Below are 22,660 nucleotides of genomic sequence, written 5' to 3'. Positions count from 1 at the left end.
CTGGGGTGATGGTGGTGGGGATGTACAACAGCGTGTGTATTCCCCCGGCAATTTATTTCCATATGTAGAAGGGATGGGATAGAGGGCGAAGATTAAACCACAATGACCCAAACATGAATGCATTTTTAATCAGATGAAATCTTGACGTTTGCTGAACAGACTTGATGTACTTGGAAGAGATCAATACTTTTATCAAATATTTCAAGATTATTCTTACGAAGTCAATGTACTTCCCCCCCCCCCCGCCTTTTTCCAGAGGTGTTCACTTTTTAAAAAGTTTGCTGCTGCTCCTGTTTCAATTGGATTGCCTTTTCCTGTTGTGTAATAGGTCAGGGGCAAGTGGTCCTTTGGCACCAGTAGGCCACATGGCGCTCATCCATCTTGCAGTGTATGGCTTGTGAGAATGAGGAGGTCAGGAGGGGAAGCCTGCGAGTAAGTGTTGCTGGTTTTAGATTTATGGAGAAGGAGGATGTGTGCATACCAACTCGAGGGAATTTGAAGCCCTGGGTTGGATTTATCATGACTGTAATCCTTCTGTCACAAAGTTGAATACTGAAACAACGTTGTTAGAAAGCTGCCAGCAACACAAGACTCCCTAAGCTTCTGTGAAAAGGTTTTATTGGATTGGTAGAGGTGTTTTGGGAACTGCTTCTGGTACCTGTGCCTAGATGGCCCCTGTGGTGGGCTCCAGGGTGAGTACCTGATGCATTGGCCCAGAATGTGGCAGGGCTTGACAAAAGATTTTAATTGATGCATAGCATTACATAGCAATTTGGTTTAGACCTTTTATTGCTTTGAAAAGAGATGACAGGGAATTGGTCAGAAAGCAAGGAGGTCTCTAGCTGTTCAGGCAGTGAGGTGGAGGAAGAAAATGGTTAAAGGAGGCTTGTGCCAAGTAGACTATCTATCTCCTACTGTTTAAACTATTCACAGGCATGTTGTCCCGTCAGCACATCACTCCTGACTGTTCCTGTGAGTGACTTGGAGAGAGCTGCAAGCCCCATTTCCCCTCCATCACTCACACATATGCATCTACTATCTCTCAGTGACAGAAAGGAGCTTTTCCCTACAGTCATTTTTCTCTTCTCATTGTGTTTTGATAAGATTGGTAGACAAAGAAACTTAGCACCACCATGCAAAGCACTTAATAGAAAGCAGTTGATTAAACAAGCTATTTGTTGCTTTGATTTTTCACAAATAAAGTAATACAAGAGATTTTGCTGACCATGATGGTTCCATAGAGACTTACTAAGTGTTCATGCCACCAGCCACCCAGTTTAAAATTAATAGTATATATTGCAGGAGTACAGCATAGCACACTATCTACACAGACTGGAAACAGTTTGTCCAAAGCTTTGTCATCTGGAAATGGCAGAGTAGCCATCTCTTTTGCCAAATATCAAGGAATTGCATCCTGCTTTGTAGCAAAAAGATAAGTTTTGAGTCTTGTATATACCTAGTTCATATGAATCCTTTGGTCACAATAGACTCTTCTCTGTGCTTTCATTTTGGACCTGAAAATCCAAACAAGAAATATGTTTGCATTTTTCTTGTCTGTAAGTCATAATAATAATAATAATAATTCTAATAAATCATTGCTTATGTCTTCTTGCACTGTAATTTTTTGTGCAAATTGATAAGGCAAATATTTTTAAAATTTTGGCCTCAGTTCAGCAATTAGCTTAAGTACTTTTTTTTAAAGACTCTTTCAAATCAATGGGACTGAAGCACATCCTTTGGCTCTTGGCTTACGCTATGTTAGAATGTGTTTAGGAAACTTCAGGGAAAGAAATTTGCAGTGATTTCTTGTGCTGTCCCTAATCTTTGCATACGTTTTGTCTTGCATTTGAAATATGGGCCATCTTTTACGTGGTGTCTTGGGAGAGAGCAAGGAGCCTTACTTGATGGAAGTTATAGATAGCAGTTGTGATTTTTATCTGACCTTTGCAATTGACTGTCTTTGTGATAAACCAGCCTTATACCACTAACAGTAGCATTCCAGTAATGCGTATAGGGAGAGAGGTGCTAATCAGTGCAGGTTGGGAGATGCCACTCTGAATGGGAAGAGCCTGGGGTGCAAGGGCCTGTTGGACAAGGGCTCCAAGGTGGTGGACTGCCCTGGGGCTCCAGGGAGTGGCAAAAGTCTCTTACATACAGACCCTCACTGGACCACGAGGGTAGGAAAACAAATGCAGAACCTGGGGAATTTGGGAGAGGTGATAATGAAAAACAAAAAGGAGGGGTGGAGGTGTCAATTAGTCCTCAACTTGCCTGTTCCTAGGCTTTTAACAGTCTTAGGGTGTTGTGCTTGCTGCTGAAGACTGTATGCGTAACTAACTGTACCTTCCCCTTCTGATTTCCCATAGGAAATCTGGTAGAAGTGGTTTGAGAAATGGAAAAAGGAGAAGTCTCCCTGTAAATGCTGTAACGTCCTGCTGTTAATACATAAAAGCCATGGCATATGACTAGATGCACATGAACAGAACAGGGTCCCCCAGGATGTATTGATAACTCTGTTCTTTACAGTGTTCACCAATGTTTTCGCTTCCCTAAATTAACTTGTCCTCTGTCTTCTATTGTCTGTGGAGCATGTGCACAGTGTCTCTGAAGCAGGCCAACAGGAAGGGTCACTGCCTGGTTAACTGCTTTACAGACTTCCTCTTCACGGAGGAGCAACGAGAGGATTTGCGGATGCTGGTCCTCATTGCCAAATTTGCTGTAATGCAACATTTGATGGTGGTCAAAGGCTGAAGTGTCAAAGTTGTGCATTTTACCATTATATTTCTCAATGTGTAACTTGATGTCTCACAAGGTGACCTAAAGGCTCAGTGCTGGTCTGACACTCATAGTGATAATTTCTTGGCAAGGATGAAAACATAATTGACTTGGTTTTTGTTTGTTTACACTTATCTAAGATGTCTGCAACTGAAACATTTTTTTTTTCTTTCTTCGTTTACTTTTGTCTTTTGCTGACACTTGGTTAAAAGCCTGTTTCACTGCTTATCATCTGTAGAATTACCGATGCTAATTATGAGCAGTATTAGTTCAATGTCTTGGCTCCAGTAGGGAAAAGTGCTGGTGGTACCTACTTCAACCCCACACCTAAATATGCCTATATAGCCCTGCAGCTCTGGCTTGACACTAAAATGTGTCCTGCATTCCCCCTCTGTTTCCCATTGCAGAGCAGCCCTTGTGACCCACACCTCTAGCAAAGGCAGCTGCAGCTCCTCACCAGGGGATCTCTTACTCTGACTCTTACCACAGCCTGTCATGCCCAGGCAGCCACCATCTCTCATCTCCATCCCAGGGAACAGGAGAGGCTGGGATGAGGGCTGGTTCCTCTGGCTGGCATCCTGGGAGAGCAGCCCCCATCCAACCTCCAGCTTGGCTCAGCCCAGGCCACCCCCTTGATGGCTCTCAGTACATGCTGCTCTTGTCACACTGGCTACCAGAGAGGAAAGGTTTTGGAGATGAAGAGGAAAAAGGAGGGAACAGAGCCAGAAGACCACTCCAGGCTTTCTGCATCCTCAGGAAATGTCCTGAATCCACACCAGAGAGACCATGTCCTTGCTCAACAGTTGCAGTGCTTCCTGCAAAAACTACCTTTAATGCTGAAGAACATTATTACTTTAAGACCCAGTCAGTCCTGAAGTGGGTCTTGAGAAACCTCCCAAGGGCTGTTGCTTGAGTGAGTTGCAGCGGGGATGGCTGGGGCTGGGTCGGGGGAAGCTGGGGTGGGAACCTGCCGGGCACGGCGGTGTCCCTGCGTGGGGTCTCTGCCCTGGCCGGGGTGTGGAAGCCAGTGGCATCAGCCGCAGCGCAGCCGGCTTGTAGGGTTGGTCTCTTCTGTCAGGTGGTGGCAGCATAAATCCGTGGGAGAGGCTGGACCAGTGGAAAAAGTGAAGTGGGAACCCAGCAGCTAGCGTTCAAATCTGGAGTCTGATGTTGCCCCACAGCTGGGTTTAGGACCAGGCTTCCTCATCTATGAGTTGAGAGCTTTTGTGAATAGTTTTTAAGATGTGCAACTCTAAGGGTGTGCAGATGTAAGGCTGGAGTTGTTTGTTTTGTGCCTTCATGCGTGTCTGTTTATGCGTGCTTTCATTGTTCAGTTGCCTAGTTTCTGACTACACACATCTTACTGGTGCAAGTACCAACTGTGTAGATGTTGGGGGAAGGCAGGCACTACAACACTTAAAAGGTTTTATTTATTTTTTTATTAATGCATTTTATTGCCTAACCTTAGAAAAGCTGTATAGTTGTATTATGACAAAATTGCCTTGAATTGGAATAGCTTGTTTCCCTACCTGCGTGGAAAGATATTGTGTCACTGTATACACATCCATCCCCTTTAACTGCACCCACACTGGCAAGATTGCACTGTTGTAATGTACACGCCTAGTCAGAGCAGTACAACTTTATGTACAGGCAAAGCCTTAGAGGTAAAGACTACACATGTTTTTTTTAAGTGTAGCAGAAATTATTTCTGATGATAATTTATTATAGGCAATTTTAATGGGTTTTATCCATAAATATTCATTTACACAAAATCCTATGCAGGAATAAATGTTAGCTAGGCGAGGTCCTCTGAAAAGGTGGGAGGGGAGCAAAAGACAGGTTGGGGGTGAGATGGCTTCCCTCCAAAGTTAACACAGGAGATAACTGGTCTCATCAATTAGCCTTAATTTGGTGGTACTGCTGTGATAACAAACACTTGAGAAGGGTTCATCTCGTGTTTATGTGGCGCAGTAATCTCAGAAGCCCAGACGGCTCTGACAGTTTAGGGAGGACCCTTGAGGCATATTTGGGGTACCTGCCAAGTGTGTCGGCTCTAGTCTGAACCCTGCCTTCCTGTCTGGCAGCGGAGAGAGACTTTCACAGCGCCAAAGGGGACAAAGAAAAACATCTCCCCGGTGTGGTGCCGCCTCCACCACGGCCGGAGCGTGCGAGGCCACGAGGACTGTCCCGAGTGGTGGCCCCAAGGAGGGACCGTACTGCGCAGCTGGGGCCTCCCTGTCCCCTTGGCACTTCAGCCTCAGGGTGGTGGCTTGTCCCCTCCTCTCGGCCTGTGTGAGCCTTCAGTGTGAAATGCTCGGGGTGCTGCCTGCCATGTGTGAGCCCATTAAAGCCTTGCGGGCAGTGTTGCTCACTCGCCTTGGGGCCACAGGCTAAAAAAATAGATGAATAATTGTAAAAAAGGGATGTTGACCAGCTCATGCAACTCCAAGACCAGCAAAACAGAATTTGCCTATGTTGTGGCCGTCTTTCCTGACCTTTATTAATGCACTCACAGGAGCATCAAAACATGTAGAGTCCTTTAAATGTTGCAGGAAAAAAAAAAAAAGTGGTGTAATCCTCTGGGTGAGTAGAAGCAGAATTGAAAAGGTCTTAAGTGCTGACAAAGAACGAAAGGCTGGAATATTTAAGGAACTATGAAATTATCGTTCTAACTACACAGATGAGGATATGCCACAGAGGATGTCTGTGCTGGTTACCATGCCTTTATTCCCCGCTGAGAACCAGAACATACAGGGAAGGTCCTTACAGATTTCCTTAATGAGCCTGCACTTACTTAGGAATTTGCTTTTCTATGGGGGTGGCGCTTGTCACTGTGTCCCCCGGGACTCATTACAGGGCATTCGTTCTCTATCTGCATTGATTGCTTGGGATGCTTTCGCGTTAGTGCAGCTCACCCAGGTTTGGTTCTTGGGGGAGAGGGGGTGTGATAAGTAATAGAAGAATTTTGCTTTCGCTAAAAGTAATTAAACGATTACTTCTTAGGCTAAAGTTATTATTAGTACAATGAACCAAATTTTAAGAAAAGTAAAAGACTTTACTACTGGGAAAACAACTGAAAGTTTTCTGGATGATGAAAGAGGGCTTCAAGAACAGGCAAAAATAATCCTAAAATTTAATTAAACAGTGTTGTTGGTTTTGGTTTTGAATGTGGGCAGTACGGGCGTGTGTGTGCGGCAGGAGGGGGAGGCAGACCAGAACCAGAGCGGTGAAGCGCCTTGAGCGCCTGCGTGCTGCAAGCGTGGGCTTCCCCCTCTTTTCCCTCCACATCGTCTCCGCGAAGTGTCCTCTGGAGTAAAGTTTGTGTTTGATGGCCGATGGCCTCACGCTCCGCACGTAGCACTGTCGTTAAGCCATCATCCCGCTGGCCCGAAGCCAGGGCTCCGCAGCGCAGGGCCGGGCCGGCTTTCTGAGCTGACACAGCCTTTATTGATACATTGGTGCACTGCGCATGTTTACAGCTGCTAATTGGCGACTTAATCTGAATATCCTTGACTGAACTAATTCACTGGCAATAGCCTTTTAAATTTCAGGTCCTGCCGTGATGGTATGCCTGCTCTCCACAGCACGCTAATCTCTTCTGGAACTGTACTGAGTCTGTGTGCGTGCAAGGCACGACGACTGGGTAATGCTGCAGCCTAAAATGTAGTTTTAGGTCAGAGTAGGATGTAAAATAAAAATCTTGCCTGATTTTATCATCGAGAAGCACTGGGGAACTGGAGAAAATGTTAATACATGCATAAATACATAGATTAATTAAACATACAAGGAAAGAGGTTAATCCTTTTAATTATTAGAGGAGATGAAGATGCTCACATCAAGGACAGTTGTGATCCTACGGCAATTTTAGATTTGTTTCCTTAAATTTCAGTATTCTGTTTTCTCCTGGCCGTGCCCAGAGGCTGAACGCAGAGAATTTGGGCGGTGGTCTGAAAACAAGAAGTGTTATTTTACTTGGCTTTTAAACAAAAAAAGCAATGTAGGCAGTATACAGAAGATGATGAATGCCTGGGACTCTTTTGCCCAGGAAACCACAAGTCAGATTTCTCTCCTTGGAAGCCTGGAGAACTCCTTTGGTTGGATCCTTTCACAGTTTCCTGAATTGCCTCTTCGCTTTAGGGTCCCGGAGGGTATCCAGCAACAGGGACAGGTCGGCAAAACTCAGCACTGTCTCCAAAGCTTGGTTTGCAAATGCTCCCTATTCTCTTGGCAGTTGCGGACGGCCGCTGCTGCACGAGGCATGGCTGTTCCATGCCTCCCCACTTCACAGCAGCACAGCCCTGGCAGCCAGCTTGAACTTGAAGGGCATCCAGATTCACCTCTAAGTGGGTGTTCTGCTAAGAAATAAAAAATAGTCACAAGCTAAAGCTATCCTTCACATTAATAGGACTCTTCAGGCCACGAAGAACTAAATTTTGTTGCCAATCATTAGAAAAGCTTCTGAAGCCCACCACAGATTCATTTAATAGGGAGCTCATTTTTAAAGCAGCGTCAATCTGAGATCTAGCTTCCTTGCAGACAGCTTCCATAAGTTTTGAAAGCTTATTAGGGGCTCCTTGAGCTACCACAAGATAACATGCCAGTCACCAACAGCTGTGTATAGCATGGAGATAACACATGAACAGAGTTTTCATGGATAGCTCTTTGTTTCTACCCTTAGTTCTAGAAGAAATTTAATAAGCTGGAACAGTTTTCTATCTGATGATAATTAGAATAACATCAGGTAATAATAGCCTTTTGGTTGTTAGGCAAAGATAAACTAGTATCTTTGCATCTTTTTCCTTCAGATGAGAGCAGTAGTCTTTCCCGCAATTCCCACTCTCAGGCTGTTCCTCAAAAAATTCTCCAAAATGTGACTCCGTGCACATGGAAACAATAATCAAGCTACAATGGTGCATCTGAAAGACCAAATGAGGAGAAAAAAAAAAAAAAAAAAAAAAGATGACATTTCCAGTTCTTGGAAGATCTGAATCTGATAATCAAGATCACATACATGCAGGGAGAAGCAAGTATCAGACCACCTGGCTAAAATGCTACCCATGGAAACAGGACTTTTGTACTGTTGTGAGTACTTGCCCAGCAGGAAAGTATTATTTAAAAAAAAAAAAAAGAGGTGGTGATGGGCATTGTGAAAACAGCTTTGTGTTCCTGAGATAAGAAGTTTCGGGAATGAATGTATTTTCATTTGTGTGGCTGTATCTCTGGCCATAGAAATGTTTTTTCCTTTCCTCTAAAATTTTCAGGGTTGCTGATATAATAAAAGAGCAAGGAATGAAAGTAGCTGTGATCATGTCAATCTGTCCAAGATATAGTGTTCCAGAGATGAGTCACATACTGGTACAGGGTACTATCAGCCTTTCATATCTTGTTTGCCATGGCTTATCTGGCCCTTCAGTAGTCACTTGTCACCTGCATCCAGGGTACCTTTGCTGTGTAGGACTTTTGCAAGCTACTGAAGAAGTATTCGGCAAATTGTGCTTGTTGCTGAGTTTGTGGAGTTTGATCTGCTTTGTGTTTCATGAAACAAGGTAACTGCCCCAGGGTTTTTACTGTTACTTCTGTTGGCTTTTTTTGCTTTTTAGGTGTCTTCCATATAGTTTCGGTTTAGGCCTTCATATGAAGAAGAACGTTGAAGTGGAAAGGTGTAGGTGTCTTGCCATGTCAAGTTATAGCAGTTTCCACAGTGTCTCTTAATTTCTAAAAATAGGCTCCCTCCTCACAACAACTTTTCCCTTCTCTTGCCTCTACCTCTGAGCAAAAAGCTGGTGGAAGCGGAGGTGGCTAGGTTTAGCTCCATAAATCCAACACTTGTTTGATGGAAGACTGATAATCAAGTTATGGGTGAGGAAATGAGGTACTGGTTTCTCATGCAATACTGTCACTGGAATCTATTTCATGCTTTGCATGACTGAAGTGAGCTGGGTTTCACCCCCCTCCTTGAAATTGGTGATTCCCTTTCCAACAGGCACAAAGGTAATGTGTCTGATTTTTTTTTTTTTTTGGTGTTTTAACATAATTTTCTTCCCTCTGTTCCCTCCCATCTCTACGGAGTATTAAATTAGACCAATTTTTCTAGTTCATGCTTCAGTATAGCAGTTGAGTGTTTTAACTTTCATAAATTCAAACAAACTAATATTTAATAATGTTCATGCATATTTTATACTTAACCAATATAAGCTACATGGTAGAAAACACTTGGGTGCAATTGGGTGCAACAAGAAAATACTTAAGAAACACCCCATTGTGCCTGTGTGTCAGACAAGTCTCAACTGAGAATCTCTTGTCTTTGATCATGAAATGTGAGACTACTTATGTTCTTTTAATGTAGAGCATGCTGTGTGCCTTTCCCTTTCTGGCTCTAGCGGCTGTGCATCTACAAACTAAAGTCAGGTTGAGTACAGTATACACTCAGACCAAAGTCAATCAAGTGAATCCTGGTAGTCCTCATTTCCTAAAGTCTGGTCAAGTGATCTTTGTGCTGTAGTTCAGCAATGAGAACCACATATTGGACTGAAATTTGGGAAACTTGGAAGTGTGCAGCCAAATAAAAAGATATGAGAGCTGCAGTGGTCGTAGCACTGTTAATTCTTATTAATACCTTGGTTTTCTTAGACAACCATCATAGTGATATTGTAGGTCAGTATTTTACTTTGTGTCTATATAGTACCTTTCATCTAATAGACTTTAGAAGTAATTTCTGAGTTTAACTATTTAATGTACAAGCTGTACACAGACACAATCTACAGTAGGGATCAAAAGTAGCAGCTGTTCAACAATATACAGGACAAACCTGGTACCGAAAATGGAAAAGTGCATTGTGGAGGCCTTAGCTTAATCTGCAAGGGCAGTTAGTGTTGGCATATAGAATTATGCAGGTCAGAATTTTCTCTGCTGGTTGCAAAGGTCATACTAGTTCTGAGAGGAAAACACCAGGTCAGTATAGGGTTACAGGACCATGTATACAGTCTGCATTAGGAGTACACTGGGGCCCTGGCTTAGTGCTGAACAGGCACAGAGAGCATCTTCTGACCTGCTGCAATCGCTGCTTCCTATTCAGCAGTGGTCGTTTCCACTTATGAGCATCTTCTGAGGTATTCTCTGAAGAATTTTGTTCCAAGTATCAGTCCACTCCAGTGCTGCTTATTTAATGAAATGTAGCAGAATGATGCCTCACAGCATGGTCCTGGCTATCAGCTAAGAGAATTTGCTTTTCCCCTTGCTAGGAGCACTGGGAGGCAGGGAAAAATCCTCTCTATGAAACTGTTTTTTATCTGCCTCCAAACTTTGCTGGTGTCTTGCAGTTTGACTTGCAGATTTCTCTGGCTGACTTTAGTGTAATACTTAAACTGAATGATGAATAACTTATTTTTGCAAGCTTCTGTGCAACGTGGAATTTGCTGATGATTCCTGGCTCCTTACTAAAGCTGGTAATTACTGCTTGTTTAACTGGTGGTTGATTTGCACTCACTTGGGAAACCTAACATCTCTGAAAATGACAGTGCAGAAACTACAGTCTCGATGATTAGCTTTTCATTTTCCAAGTTTTGTAGGCTTAAATTTATGACTGTTGACTAGACCACTAGAGCATTGGTCTTCAAAGTATGGTGTGTGTGTGTGTGACTGCAAAGGTGTGCATCTGTATGTCAGAGGTTTTAACTGTTCAGCTGTTGCTTAAGTCACACTCATCTATTTTAACTTAAAATAAAGGGGTGTGCGGGAGCAGGTGTTGCTGAAATTTGTTCTGAGTGCTTATACTGGGCAGTTAAGCAAACTAACAGCCATTGTAATGGATTGTATTGGAAAAAAAAAGTTAGGTCCATTCTGGCTCATCACTGCCTTCTATAGTAAGTTTAGGCTTGGAGTTGCTTAATGAGGGGAGATGCTTCCAAAAATGGATTCTTCTTTAGACACAATAGCTGAAAGTATAGGAAACATTTTTCCTGACACTTCACTTGCTCACCTGGTAAATGGTTTGATTATTATGATCCAGGGTCTGGCTTTTGTAGCTAGCCTGTGCACTAAACTGGCAAATACCAGTGTGTTCATCAATTACCTAAATTAAGTCTGGGTCACGCATCTCATCTTGTATTTATTGTTTGCTTTGAATGAATCCAAAAGTAGTACTAACAGCTGGAATCCCTGCTGAGGCCAGCTTGATCTGCTCTGGAGCTGCTCCAGCCAGTGCTCTGATAAAGCTTGATACCGTTTCAACAGACTCTAGGAGGACCAGAATGATTTCCCTTAATTGTTTAAGGTTTCATTCAAATGTTCACCATGCCAGGAAAAAGGATATTTCACTTCTGCTTTTCTCCCTTCGCTGCTGCTATTAGAAAACTTTTTTTCCTCTTTTCTTTTCTTAAAGTTAAGCTTGAGTGTGGCCAGTGCTTTTGGATTCTGTGGGAATTGTTCTACTCCTTCATCTCCAGGGACTCCGTGTGTTGTGGCTGCAAAAGGTGCATGCTGTAAATAAATAAATAATGCATCAATGTGTTAGAGTCAAAGCACATGTTCTGCTAAAAGAACATATTATGTGAGGGAAGCTGGGGAAAACTCTGGCCTTCTGCCCAGATTTTGGTAGTAAGTAAAGCACCTAAATCCCTTTAAGGATATGGCCTGCAGTCTATTATTCTTCAGGAGCTTTTTGATAGTGGCATTAAAAAATAGTAGTAATATTGGATTGATTTTTTTAGGCAGCTTGGTAATCTTGGAGTAATGTCTGCTTACCAAAGAGAGACTTCCTTAAGGGCTTCATAATTTTGTGCTGTACATTGTGGACTGATAATACCATGGTTTTAAGTCAAAGTTTTATTCCCACCGTGCATCATCCCTCTGGTATGATTAGCAGAGCTGTGCTGAGCTGGGCCTTGTGCTGGCGGTGTAGGTGTGCATCCTCTGGGCAGCAGCTGTGCTGGCGGTGGGGATGCGCACGCTGCTCCCCCGGCACAGCCCTCCTCCCTGCCCCCTCTCCTCTGTGCTCTCAGCTCTGAGTCGCGTTCCCCAGGGTATGGGATCAGGTTTAGCAAATGCTTCCTTTGCTAAATTGTTTGACCTAATCCAGGTTGCTGTGCATGGGATGGGTGAAGGGTGCATCCGCCTGAGCTGCTGTGCTAGCAGCTGGGATGGGGGGATGCATGAGGTGGGGTATCCTCACCACTGAGGAAACAGATCCCTTGGACGATTTCTGTGTTGCAGGTGCAGCTGAATTGTGGTTTCCACTGGGTTTATGGTCCTAAGAAACTTGTTACCAGCGCTAGGCTGTAGGCTGGCCCTTACCGCTGTTATCAGGCTGATAGTGAAATGTAAGTTCAGCTGCGGAGCTGTTTGTAACAGCAGAATGACAACAGAGCGGACAGGACCTACAGCATCTAGCCAACTGCCAGGCATGATGGAATAGGTTTTATTACTGGGAATTAAAGGTACTCATTCTTGTTCAGCATAATCTCATGCCCCTGCAGGCCACCAGCCCCAAAGCAGCTGTGGCCTGAGGTGTCAGGGTGAGGAGTGGGCTCTGGTGACTTACTGCTGCTTGCAGGTACTGTTCTGCTGGTGCTTGTGGGGAGGAAGGAAAGTCCATTCATACATGACTTGAAATGCAGAGCAATATTTTCACAGCTGTATATGTACACCTGTCCTAAATGGTCCAATCCTTTGAATAGATTTTGTTCTTGGTAGGAGAGGGTCCAAGGGATCCAGTTGTGCATTGGTGTCTGTTAGCACAGTGAAATTACCTTTGTGATTAAAGCAACATGTGCTGTGCTCTAGCTGGTCCTGTGATCCATGAGAACAGCATGGCTTTAGCATGTGCTTGGAAGCAGAAAACAAGACCCCTGGGGTTCCTAGATAAAAACTTCAACTGTTCTTAGAAAAGTCTATAGTGTCAATCTTTAGTGCTATCAACTGTGCTTGGCAAGTTATCGGGGGCAGGTCGTGCAAGTAGTGCACAATCACATCCTCATTCTGTGGGACAGGCATGTACAATAATTAGTCTTGTATCCAAAGTTAGGATGTTGTGGTCTGGGTGGATGGAAAACTAGATGGGTAAAAAACTGTTTGGATGGCAGGGCTTGGAGGGTAATGGTTAATCTGTCGTATTATACCTAGAGGCTGGTAACAAATGGAGCACCACAGGGATCTCTCATGGGACCTGACCTGTTAACCACATTTCTCAGTAACCCAGAGCAGATGGCAGAGTGCACTCTCATCAAGTGTGGAGATGACACCAAACCGAGGGAGACCAGTTGATGCAGTCAAGGGCAGGGCTGCCACCAAAAGGGACCCAAGATAGACTGGAGGAACAGACTGACGGGCACCTTACAAAATTAAACATGGGCAAATGCAGAGCCCTGCCCCTGGGAAGGAAGAGCCCCTTGCAGGAGCACAGGCCAGGGGCTGCCAGGCTGGGGAGCAGCTCTGTTCCCAAGGGGAGCTGGCAGTCTCGGTGGGCAGTGAGCTGAATGTGGGCCCATCTGGTTACTGTGTCCAGTTTTCCAATTGAATTTAGCCCACCACACCCCTTCACTCTTGCTGCTCATACTGGCAAATAATGAAAGGAGATGTCAGAGGAGTGGGAACAAGACTTCTGTAGTCACAGCTTTAGTGGAGCTCCATGGAAGGTGACAGGTATCACTACCAAGTAGTCCCGATAGTGAAGAAGTGACTCAGATAATCTCTGGTGCCCTACCAGCAGCTTCACCTGCTATTCCCTGCACCCTACTTAGGCTGCTAATGGTGTCATCTCAAGTTTAATACTCTTTTGCTGTAAAAAGCCTTTTAAGACCTGTTGACTGTTGTGTGGATTGGAGTAATTCATCATAAGGCTTATCTGATCATTTAAGGTGAATGAATTAAGCGATTGTATCAGCAAGTCTGGAGATTATCAAAGAGTGGAGTATGCTTCTGAAAGCTGTTTAGTTAGTTCTGTGACTCTGTCCATGAAAGCAAACATGCACTGCCCTGTGCAAACACAGCACAAAGAAGTTGCAGATTTTTGCAGACTTTGTTCTGTGGACTTTTACCTACACCTCCTGGGGACCCTCACTCTGTGTTGGACCATAGGGTTGTATATGGCAGGCACTGGAAGATATGAATAAAGGAGGATGGTGATGGTAAGGCATGACACCCTGGTATTTCTTTTTACTTTAATTATGACTGACAAATCAGTTTTGCAATGACTGCTCATCTTTAGAAACCCAAGAAAACTTTAGCTGAATCTGGCTGAAAGTCACTTAGCTTGTAGAGAACAATAAGCTTATGCCATACATACCAGTGTTTTAGTTTTAATTCAGTTTTTTTTTCTTACTTTTGTGTGAAATATGAAGGGTATTTATTCCAGTTTGGAATTTCACACTGGCTGACTCATCCAGTGAAAGAAGCTTATGCAAAGATACCTTCTGGTGGTGTTTGCTGTAGGTTTTGGATTGATCACTTGAAAAATACTGAGCCAGGCTGGTAGTGGAGGGATTCTTAGCAAAGAAAAATTGAATGTAGGCATCTTGTAGAATTTATTTTTTTACAATCTTTATCTTTCAGGCTATGGTGGCTTGCTATCCTGGAAATGGAACTGGGTATGTTCGTCATGTGGACAATCCAAATGGAGATGGGCGCTGCATCACCTGTATTTATTACCTGAATAAGAACTGGGACTCCAAGGTGAGTATACCGTGGGGTTGAGGCAGAACATGAAGGAAAAACTACTTCAGAAACAGAGCTTTGGAGCTGTCAGTTGCTCCTGTGAACTCTGAACTTTTGAACGGCTGGTCCATTCTTCATCTCTACGTTTATTTTCTTGGTGTTTATGGTGACCCTGTGGAAGTTAGAATCTGAACTGTTTTGTCAGCATTCTCTCTCCCATCCCACACACATACTGTTTTGTTGCTATAGAAGAAAGCTTCTAAGCACTGGGCTTCTGGCTCTTAAGCTTTGTTTAGAGGAAAGAGCAATGTAGCACTAGAAAGAAAAACACAATCCAATCAAGAATAAATGGATTCTGGGAGCAGAATAAAATGACAGGCCAAATTTGGGACTTTAGCGTTCTTGATACTGTTCCTTCAGGCAAATCTGAAGATACTCAGCCTTTGTTTTCTTACTTACGAAGTGATGGGGCTTAGTAAGAGGAATGAGCTTTGTTTGTCCTTTCCATCTTTGATTACGCCAGTGAGTCTCTTCACAGGATAGTGCTCTCACTTCTCTGCCTGTATAAGGCAATAAAGTCAGCCTTGAATTTACTATACCTTTAAGTTAGAAACAAAATAAGGGTTTGTAAAATTGCAGGATGTCTCTTTACACTTCTATTGTCATAATGCAGCACAAACCATTCATGTGGATTATCTATGGAAAATTGACCAATTTTTTTTGTCTGTCTAACCTGTCTTGGCCACTTCATGTGGATGCTTTTTAAGCACATGTAAATGCTATGAACCCCCCAAAGTGAGTTCAGATTTAGAGGCAATACCACTGAAAAATGCACCTTTGGACAAAAACACATTCCTTTAAGGAGAGTATGACAGTGAAACATCTCAATGTAATAAAATGGAGTAGATGTGGGAGGAAATGCAAATAACAGATTTTTTTGTGCACTGCACTCTTATTCTAATAGTGAGGAAGCACCCAAGTGGACATTAAGAAAGATAACTGGGTGGAGAGTATTATGTGGGTGTAATGGTAATTTTATGCAAATGGAGGAGATGCAATATAACTGTGCTGGCCTTTGTAAACAGCCATGTTGCTTTAAACCTAACCTAGTAGTTTCTTACTGAAGTTTGAATGCCATGTGGAGATACTAAGTCAGGTCGGTGCTGGGTTGACAGCATCTTCCCTGTACTTGGTGGTGCAGCCTCCAAAGGGTCCTCTAACAGCAGCAGAGTTCATCTGCATCTCTTGATGTTTCTACAATGCATGCAGGTCAGTGGACTTTTCCCCTGAAACTTATGGCACGTGGAAAGGGAGAAATGATGCGGTAGAGAAACCAGGCTATGTCAAAAGTAGGGAAAAGACTGTCTGGGAGATATAATGCATTTGTGAGAAGTTTATTACAGATCCAACAATAGAACAGGCTTTACTCTTCCCAGGGTGTAAAAGCTAATTCCTGTATGATCAGATGCAGGCTCTGAAATACCATAAGCAGTATCTAGCTATTGTGGGGAGGAGAGTTTGATCTCAGGCTGGTCAGATGGAACAGCCTTACTTGCCTTATGGTATTCACTGGTTCTAGAGATGTAACTGGGAGCTCAGAAGTTTCCCAGTGTTTGTTACAGGGCCAGTGTTATCTTTATTGTGGCTCGTTTACTTTAGCCAGGTGTTTATGCTGAAACATTACAAAGTTTATGCTGAAACATTACAAACTGTTTGGGAAAATCAAGGTGACCAAGAGATTCAGTGTATGGTTTTCCAGTGTTGTCATGTAGCTGTCTTGGTTATCATTAGATGCTTATTCCCCATTTGTTGGGTGCTGAGGAGGGAGAAGTTAAGTCATTGTTTGCACGAATGTGTGGATGCTTATATGTGTAAAAAGCAACCTTTCCTTTTCTTTCAGCTGCATGGTGGAATTCTTCGTATATTCCCAGAAGGAAAGTCCTATGTAGCAGATGTTGAGCCGATTTTTGACAGGTTACTTTTTTTTTGGTCAGATAGAAGGAACCCACATGAAGTCCAGCCTTCTTATGCAACCAGGTAAGCAGCGTATTTGGTGTTGATATTTGTCCAGGACTGAACAGAGCATCTCTTCTACCAGTATGCCGTCATGTGTTTGTTTAAATAAACATGTGCATAAAAAATAGGTACCTAGATTTTGAGTGAATTTTCTGGTTTTGAGTCACTGGGAATTCTCTCATCAAATGAGGAAGAACAAGCTTGAACGGTAAGATTTCTTGTATGATTGGAAAAAAAACCCTTTTACCATTGACAGCAGAAATCTTCCAAGCCAGGCGTAGCTATTTAGCTAGGAGATACTGGGTTATACTTTTGCCCTTGTAACACTATAGGGATTCTTGGGTCTACCATCTGTCAACAGGCTACGAAAAGCTGATGTGACGCAAGGCAACCCTCAAGCTGCCTACAGGCATCCCAAAGCAGAGAAACATGCAAAGGTCTGTAAGCTACTTTTGCCCTCTGTTACCAGGGGCTGTGCACTCTTTTGTGCCTCCAAGCAGAAATTCTCAGCTCTATTTCTATCTTACTTGGTAAAATACGCATTTAAAAGGCTGTTTATATTTGTCTATACAGATGTGCCATTTGCACCTTATTTTTTTTAATCTACTAACACAATTTTATTTTTTGCTTTCTTCATGAGCATAAAACTCCAGGGTTCTATTTTAATAGCAAAAGTTGAAACAAACATAATATTTCTTTCTTTTATAGATATGCAATGACTGTGTGGTATTTTGATGCTGAAGAGCGAGCAGAAGCCAAAAAAAGTTCAGGAACTTAACCGGTATGGTTCTTTTATAAGTGTTCACTAGAAAGAATTTAATGCATTTTGGTACTTCCAAAGTCAGAGACAGACTGAGAATAACTCTAGCTAAATAGGTATGACAATCACTTTTAGAAAGCTTTTTCATTTCTAATCATTAGTCAGTTACTTTATGCAAAGTGGAGAAATTGTGACTGAAGAAGATTCAGGCCTGGCCTCAGTATCCCCGGTGAGCGTGATGGAGAACATGGGAGAGGTGATTTCTGATTTCTTTCCCAAATGACTGCTGAGATTTTGTCCTACCCCAGGTAGCTGCTCCAGTCACTGAGAGTCTCTAAGTTCTTCTTTTGTTATTTGGGAAGTATATTTTGTCTCCTCCAAAACTATTCAGCACAAAGTCATGAGACTTACACGAGCAGTTTCATGTTCTCTAAATGTTCTGGCTGAATAGGTCCTGTCTTCTGTATTAATGAAGGGCAGTTGGGGCCTCCAGCAATGCAAAAGGGATTTGTCTTTAATTTACAAGTAATTTCTGAGTGGGGATGTTCATAATAACCTTGGAATGTGCAGACTGAGTTGGAAAGAAGCTAAGTGCATCTTTTGGCAGGCAGTTGCTAGAGTAATTGTGATTATGGTGCACTTCAAGAGCTACCTGCATTCAACAGGGTCTCACAGAGACGCTTCTGCAGAAGCCCAGGAAGAGGTGACCCCAGCTTCCCTAACAGCAGCCACTCTGCCTGCTACTGTAGTAATGAACTGAGTTGTCCAGATGTGCTCCAAGAACATACCTGGGGCCATGCTCAAAGGTTTGCTGTTTGGAGCAGTGTAAGACCCTGGTCTTCAGGGACTGCTTCAGGCAGTTCCTCAACATACAGTGTGGAGAGCACTTGTCTTTTTAAAAACGTGTGCTATGCAACTAGGGTCTGGGAAAGTTGTAATTGGTCAAATGCTTTTCAGAACAGACTGACGTCTCTAGCTGGCATGCAAAGCAAATACTGGCATCACCCTTAAAGGAGATCATGAGCAAGGGGCTAAGAGTGGGAGTGGAAAGCATCACAGATCTGGAGTCTGAAAGTTTACTGGGCTGCTTAAATACTGTGTGAGTCTTCTTCAGCTTCAATGGGCAAAGGTACAAAACCTTGGTATGACTATCTCATTAGCATGCTATGGATTCATACAGTATTTCAGTCCATGAAGTGAATTCATATGATGAGTCTGAAATGGAAAGTGTTGACCGTTGGGAAACAAATCAACTTTATTATGTTTTCTGAGTTTTCAGATGAATGCTGTCAGAACCCTCTGGCTTAACTGCCTCCCCTTTTTTCATCTTTTCAATGTAGATGCAAGGAAGAGAGAGGCACCTCTTAATGAAGACTAGCTGTTCCTGAACTCTTTGTGAGGAAATAAGATCCCAAAGATGACTTGAATTTCCAGCGAACAAGGGCAAACTCTTGTTATACACAAGAACGCACTGGTTGTGTCTAGCATGTGCATCTTATATTGATGGTACTTAAGGCAGCCTCCTGTCATACCTGCATCTGACAGAAGGAACACTTGTTTTCTCTTTGTCTTTTGCTGGAAAAAGTAACCAGGGTTAAAAAAATGAAAATCACTAAGCCTAGTGATAGTGGCTCAGCCAACTGGCTTTTGATCACTCTTGTAACCAAGATAACGATCATTGGAACTAGTGGTAAAAACCTGAGTCTTATTTGCACTTTATGGGGGGAAAAAAAAATCTAGCTCAATAGGAAGGAGCTTTACAAGTCTGTGGCAGACTGCTAACAGGCAAGGAGAGATATTGGAAATGTGAAATTAAACTGGATTTTTGTAGAGTGGCATCTTACTGTCTGTCCCACTCGGGGCTGTCAAGGTACTGTTCATCACTTTGCTGTGCAGAACTTCCAAACAGATTTTTGTCTACACAGTCATCGCATTTCCTGGATTTTGTTTGCTTTTTAAGAGTCAAGTTCTGTCAGCTGTACTGCCCTTTTTGTCCTAGGGCTGAGGGGGGAAGTAGTTATGCATCTGTCCACAACTTTGTAAAACCATTTCCTTTCAGTTCTGAGCAGGATGGGTTGTATGTCTTTTATTTTCACGGTTTGGTAAAGAAACTGTTTTCTCCCAAATGTTTGGTAAACTTGGAAGGCTAATGACACACAATGCATTGGCACTAAAGGCCAACGATATGTAAAGTTAAGTGTTATTTTCATGACTTCTCCATCTACTATGTTTTGTATGACACTGATATGAATCTGAAAAGATATGTCTGGCAGTCTGACAAATGTATGGTAAACAATGGGTAACTTAGACTTGATTTCTATGCTGCTTATACTTAGTTAACACACTTATTTAACTTTGCATGTGTGTGTAATTTGAATGAAACAGCAATTCTGTTTTAATTGATCTGTTACGCCAGGTAACTACTTCTGCTATCCTCAAGCTGCGAAACCAGAGTTACTCAAATGGCAAAGCACATATTTTTTTTTTTTTTATTGATTATTTTTTTTAAAACTTAGACTCAGTGAGTATCTGGTGATCTATCTCCAATCTGCCTAAGCTTCTACAACCAGCACTTACTACGCAGTTTAAAATAGCTCTTAATGAAGCTGGGAGCTGGTGGTAGATGTATTTATCACTCGCACTAACTGTTCTCAACCTAATACACTCACTTGCATTAATTTTTGGCTTGTTGTCAGTGTTTGTCAGACCCTACTAAATGTTCCACATAGATGCCCTCTTCAGTGTCCCCTGTTTTCCTGGGCCACTTGCCTGTGGGGGTGAGAGTGGTCTGTCCGAACCACTGGCCCTGCACCAGCTCACCACACTGCCAGGCCGTCGTGCTCGTGGGGGCTCTGCAGGCCACCCCTGTCGCACTGGAGCCAGGGAGCAAGGAGGTAGCATGCAATGGCGACTATTAAAGGTCAGTGACAGAAGGGTAACAGCTGCATGGGACAGAAAAGAAGTAACTTCCATGACATAAAAAGTAGTAACAGACATGGAGTATTTTTAAAAAGCAGTTCTGTCTCTTAAAATGGACATCCTTCAGCTTGTCCTTGAATTCTGAATGTAGATAAAGTAGTGCTAAGAACCCCCTCGTTCTCTCTGGCTTCTCCCAGAGATCCAGCTATGGTCTTGTGGGCTGGACCTTGTTCAGCCTGATCACTGTGCACCTTAAGAGAGGAATATGAGGGAATATGTGTGACATATTCTTCTAACTCAAGACTAGAATAAAGACAGATCATCCGATAAATGTCCTTTAATGTTAGGAAAAACATTATTCCACTACAGTTGCTTCTAAGTAGCACAACATAGACTTGAAGGAAACTTAATGATAACTTGAAATTCTCATTCTGTAATGTTCATGTTATCAGAGAGAGAATTAGGGCTCTTCCCTGAGAATGAAAGGTAACCCTTTGAGAGATGGGAGGTGTTGAAGAAGGGAGGCCACGGGTTTATTATTTAAAGGGGAGGGGTGGCGGGGGGGCGGGGAAGAACACAACCTGTGGTATTGCTATGCAAAGCTGATAATAGCATGTAAATCTGAAACTCCTACATGATTTTAAAAGGGGCAAAGACAGCTAAAAGAGCAGAGCAAGACTTGCTTTGCCTTTAGAAACTGTAACCTTAAAAAAATGCACTAGAAAGATGTTAGCACATATCTCACTGGAGCCTAGAACAGTGAAAAAACGATGGGGAGGGAGGGGAAAGGCTTTGTATAAAAGTTTGAAAAAGAAAGGTACTTGAGTTACCACTAATGCTACCACCTGGCTTCAGCAGTGGTCAGCAACATGAGTGTGGTGGATGGAGCATGCAGTATAGATGCATTTATTGTAAATAAAGTATATATTTTAATTTTTAGTCAATATCTTTCTGATCTAGTTAGAGGAGAGAACAATCATTCTGTGGCAGAGAGCATTGTCTTTTACTTTATTAACATATATAATTAAATATAAAGAAGTTGGGGGGCACAGGATATTGAAACCAATTCCTCTGTCCTCTGTTCCAGACCTTTATTTACCCTGTCTTCAGATCAGTGGGACGATCTCCTTGAAGATGTGGTTTAAGTGGGGGGTGGAGGAGGTGTTGGTCATGTAGCAATCCACAGGCTTGATGTTTTCTACACAGATTTCTCTTCCCTGTTTCTGGAATTGTTGCAAACTTCTCTGCAAGAATTAAATTGTCTGAAGAACTGTGAGGGGAAAGCAGGCTGCTGCAGTAGGGAGGGCATTTCAAGGAGTCTTTCCTTTGCTTCTGTTTTGGCTTTATGGCAAACTGTTTGAAGCATCAATGGCTAAACAGCACTTGTCACCCACTTGTGAAAATGAGTGTTTTCTCCAAGGCAGTTAATTTTTAGTCCTCCAAAAGTTTTCTTGTTTTGTTGATTTTTCCAACCTTTAGGTAATGTGCCTTCATCATTCATATCTGTGAAGATGTTACATGCCACATGTGCGTGTCATGCAAACTTTTCACAACTTTAAGAAACATGGTTGCCTTTCCAAATGCAATTGCATTTAAAAAATATGCAGAGCCACCAAGCCACAACTTCTAACAGAGGGTTTATGTTGTGCAGGGAGGAAAAAGGACAGGAGACAGGACTGAAAATCAAGAGATTATTTTTATTCTTAAACATGTAACTACTGGCCTTTTGAGCAAAGGAGCCTCTAATAGATCTTATTTTCTCTAGATTACTTCTGGTTCTATGAGGAATGACATCTGCAAAATAGCGTCTAAAAAGATCCACTCTTTTTTCCTTCTCTCTTTAAACAGTTTTAGTCCTTTCCTATTACATTTTAAAAAATGTTGGAATATATTATATGTATTTGTTGTTGCAAAATAGCTGGCTCTAACACCACTTACATCTAGAAGAAAATGTATCTATTTGCAGGCAAATAACTAGTTCTACTTTGACTATGCTGTACTCCCAGCAGATATCTGAGAGTGAGTTATGACTACATCTTCTCTTGTCAGGTTGTATGCTGGTCAACAATGCTGGCACTTTGCATCAGATTGATACAGAAACCCCTAGTAATATTTTACTATACATCACATTTTGTGTTCCTGTTACTATTAAAAGAAGAATAAATGTGGCAGGAGTCAATAAACACTGGGTCATGTTAAACGTTGTCCTGTGCAGATCTTTTCAGTCTTGTGTCTTCCCACAACAGGGTTGTGGTGGGTGGGTGCAGTGCTGCACAGCTGGATGGAGGGTGGTGGCACTGCACAAGGGTGATGCTGAAATCCGTGGCCGCTGCCATCCTTTACTGTTGGGGAGAGCTCTATTGCTACCAGCTTGGCACGTTTCCTTGGTCACTTCCTGCTATTTTGAAATTATTTACCTTGTTATGGACCCTCTTCTGGAAATGCCTATTTGTTTTCACACTCCTGTTGAACCAGATAACATTCTCATGATTCAATTGTCTCAAGTTTTATTTTTAACATCCTCCCCCTGCTATTCCCCTT

General features: G+C 42.7%; 1 protein-coding gene across 1 annotated transcript in view; it reads left to right on the top strand.

The window, feature by feature from the left end:
• EGLN3 (egl-9 family hypoxia inducible factor 3) overlaps positions 1-22,319 on the top strand; it is a 29,866-nt gene extending 7,547 nt beyond the window's left edge. The window contains exons 2-5 of the mRNA XM_042791227.1: positions 14,323-14,442; positions 16,325-16,461; positions 17,149-17,221; positions 18,541-22,319. Coding sequence (XP_042647161.1) covers positions 14,323-14,442; positions 16,325-16,461; positions 17,149-17,218 — 327 coding nt within the window. The 3' untranslated portion in view covers positions 17,219-17,221; positions 18,541-22,319. The remainder of the gene's footprint in view (positions 1-14,322; positions 14,443-16,324; positions 16,462-17,148; positions 17,222-18,540) is intronic.
• The last annotated feature ends 341 nt before the right edge of the window (positions 22,320-22,660 follow it).

Source organism: Tyto alba, unplaced genomic scaffold, assembly GCF_018691265.1.
Source record: "Tyto alba isolate M040663 unplaced genomic scaffold, T.alba_DEE_v4.0 Super-Scaffold_18, whole genome shotgun sequence".
Taxonomy (NCBI): Eukaryota; Metazoa; Chordata; class Aves; order Strigiformes; family Tytonidae; genus Tyto; species Tyto alba.
Note: the sequence above shows the minus strand (reverse complement) of the source record. Positions and strands in the feature narration are given on the sequence as shown.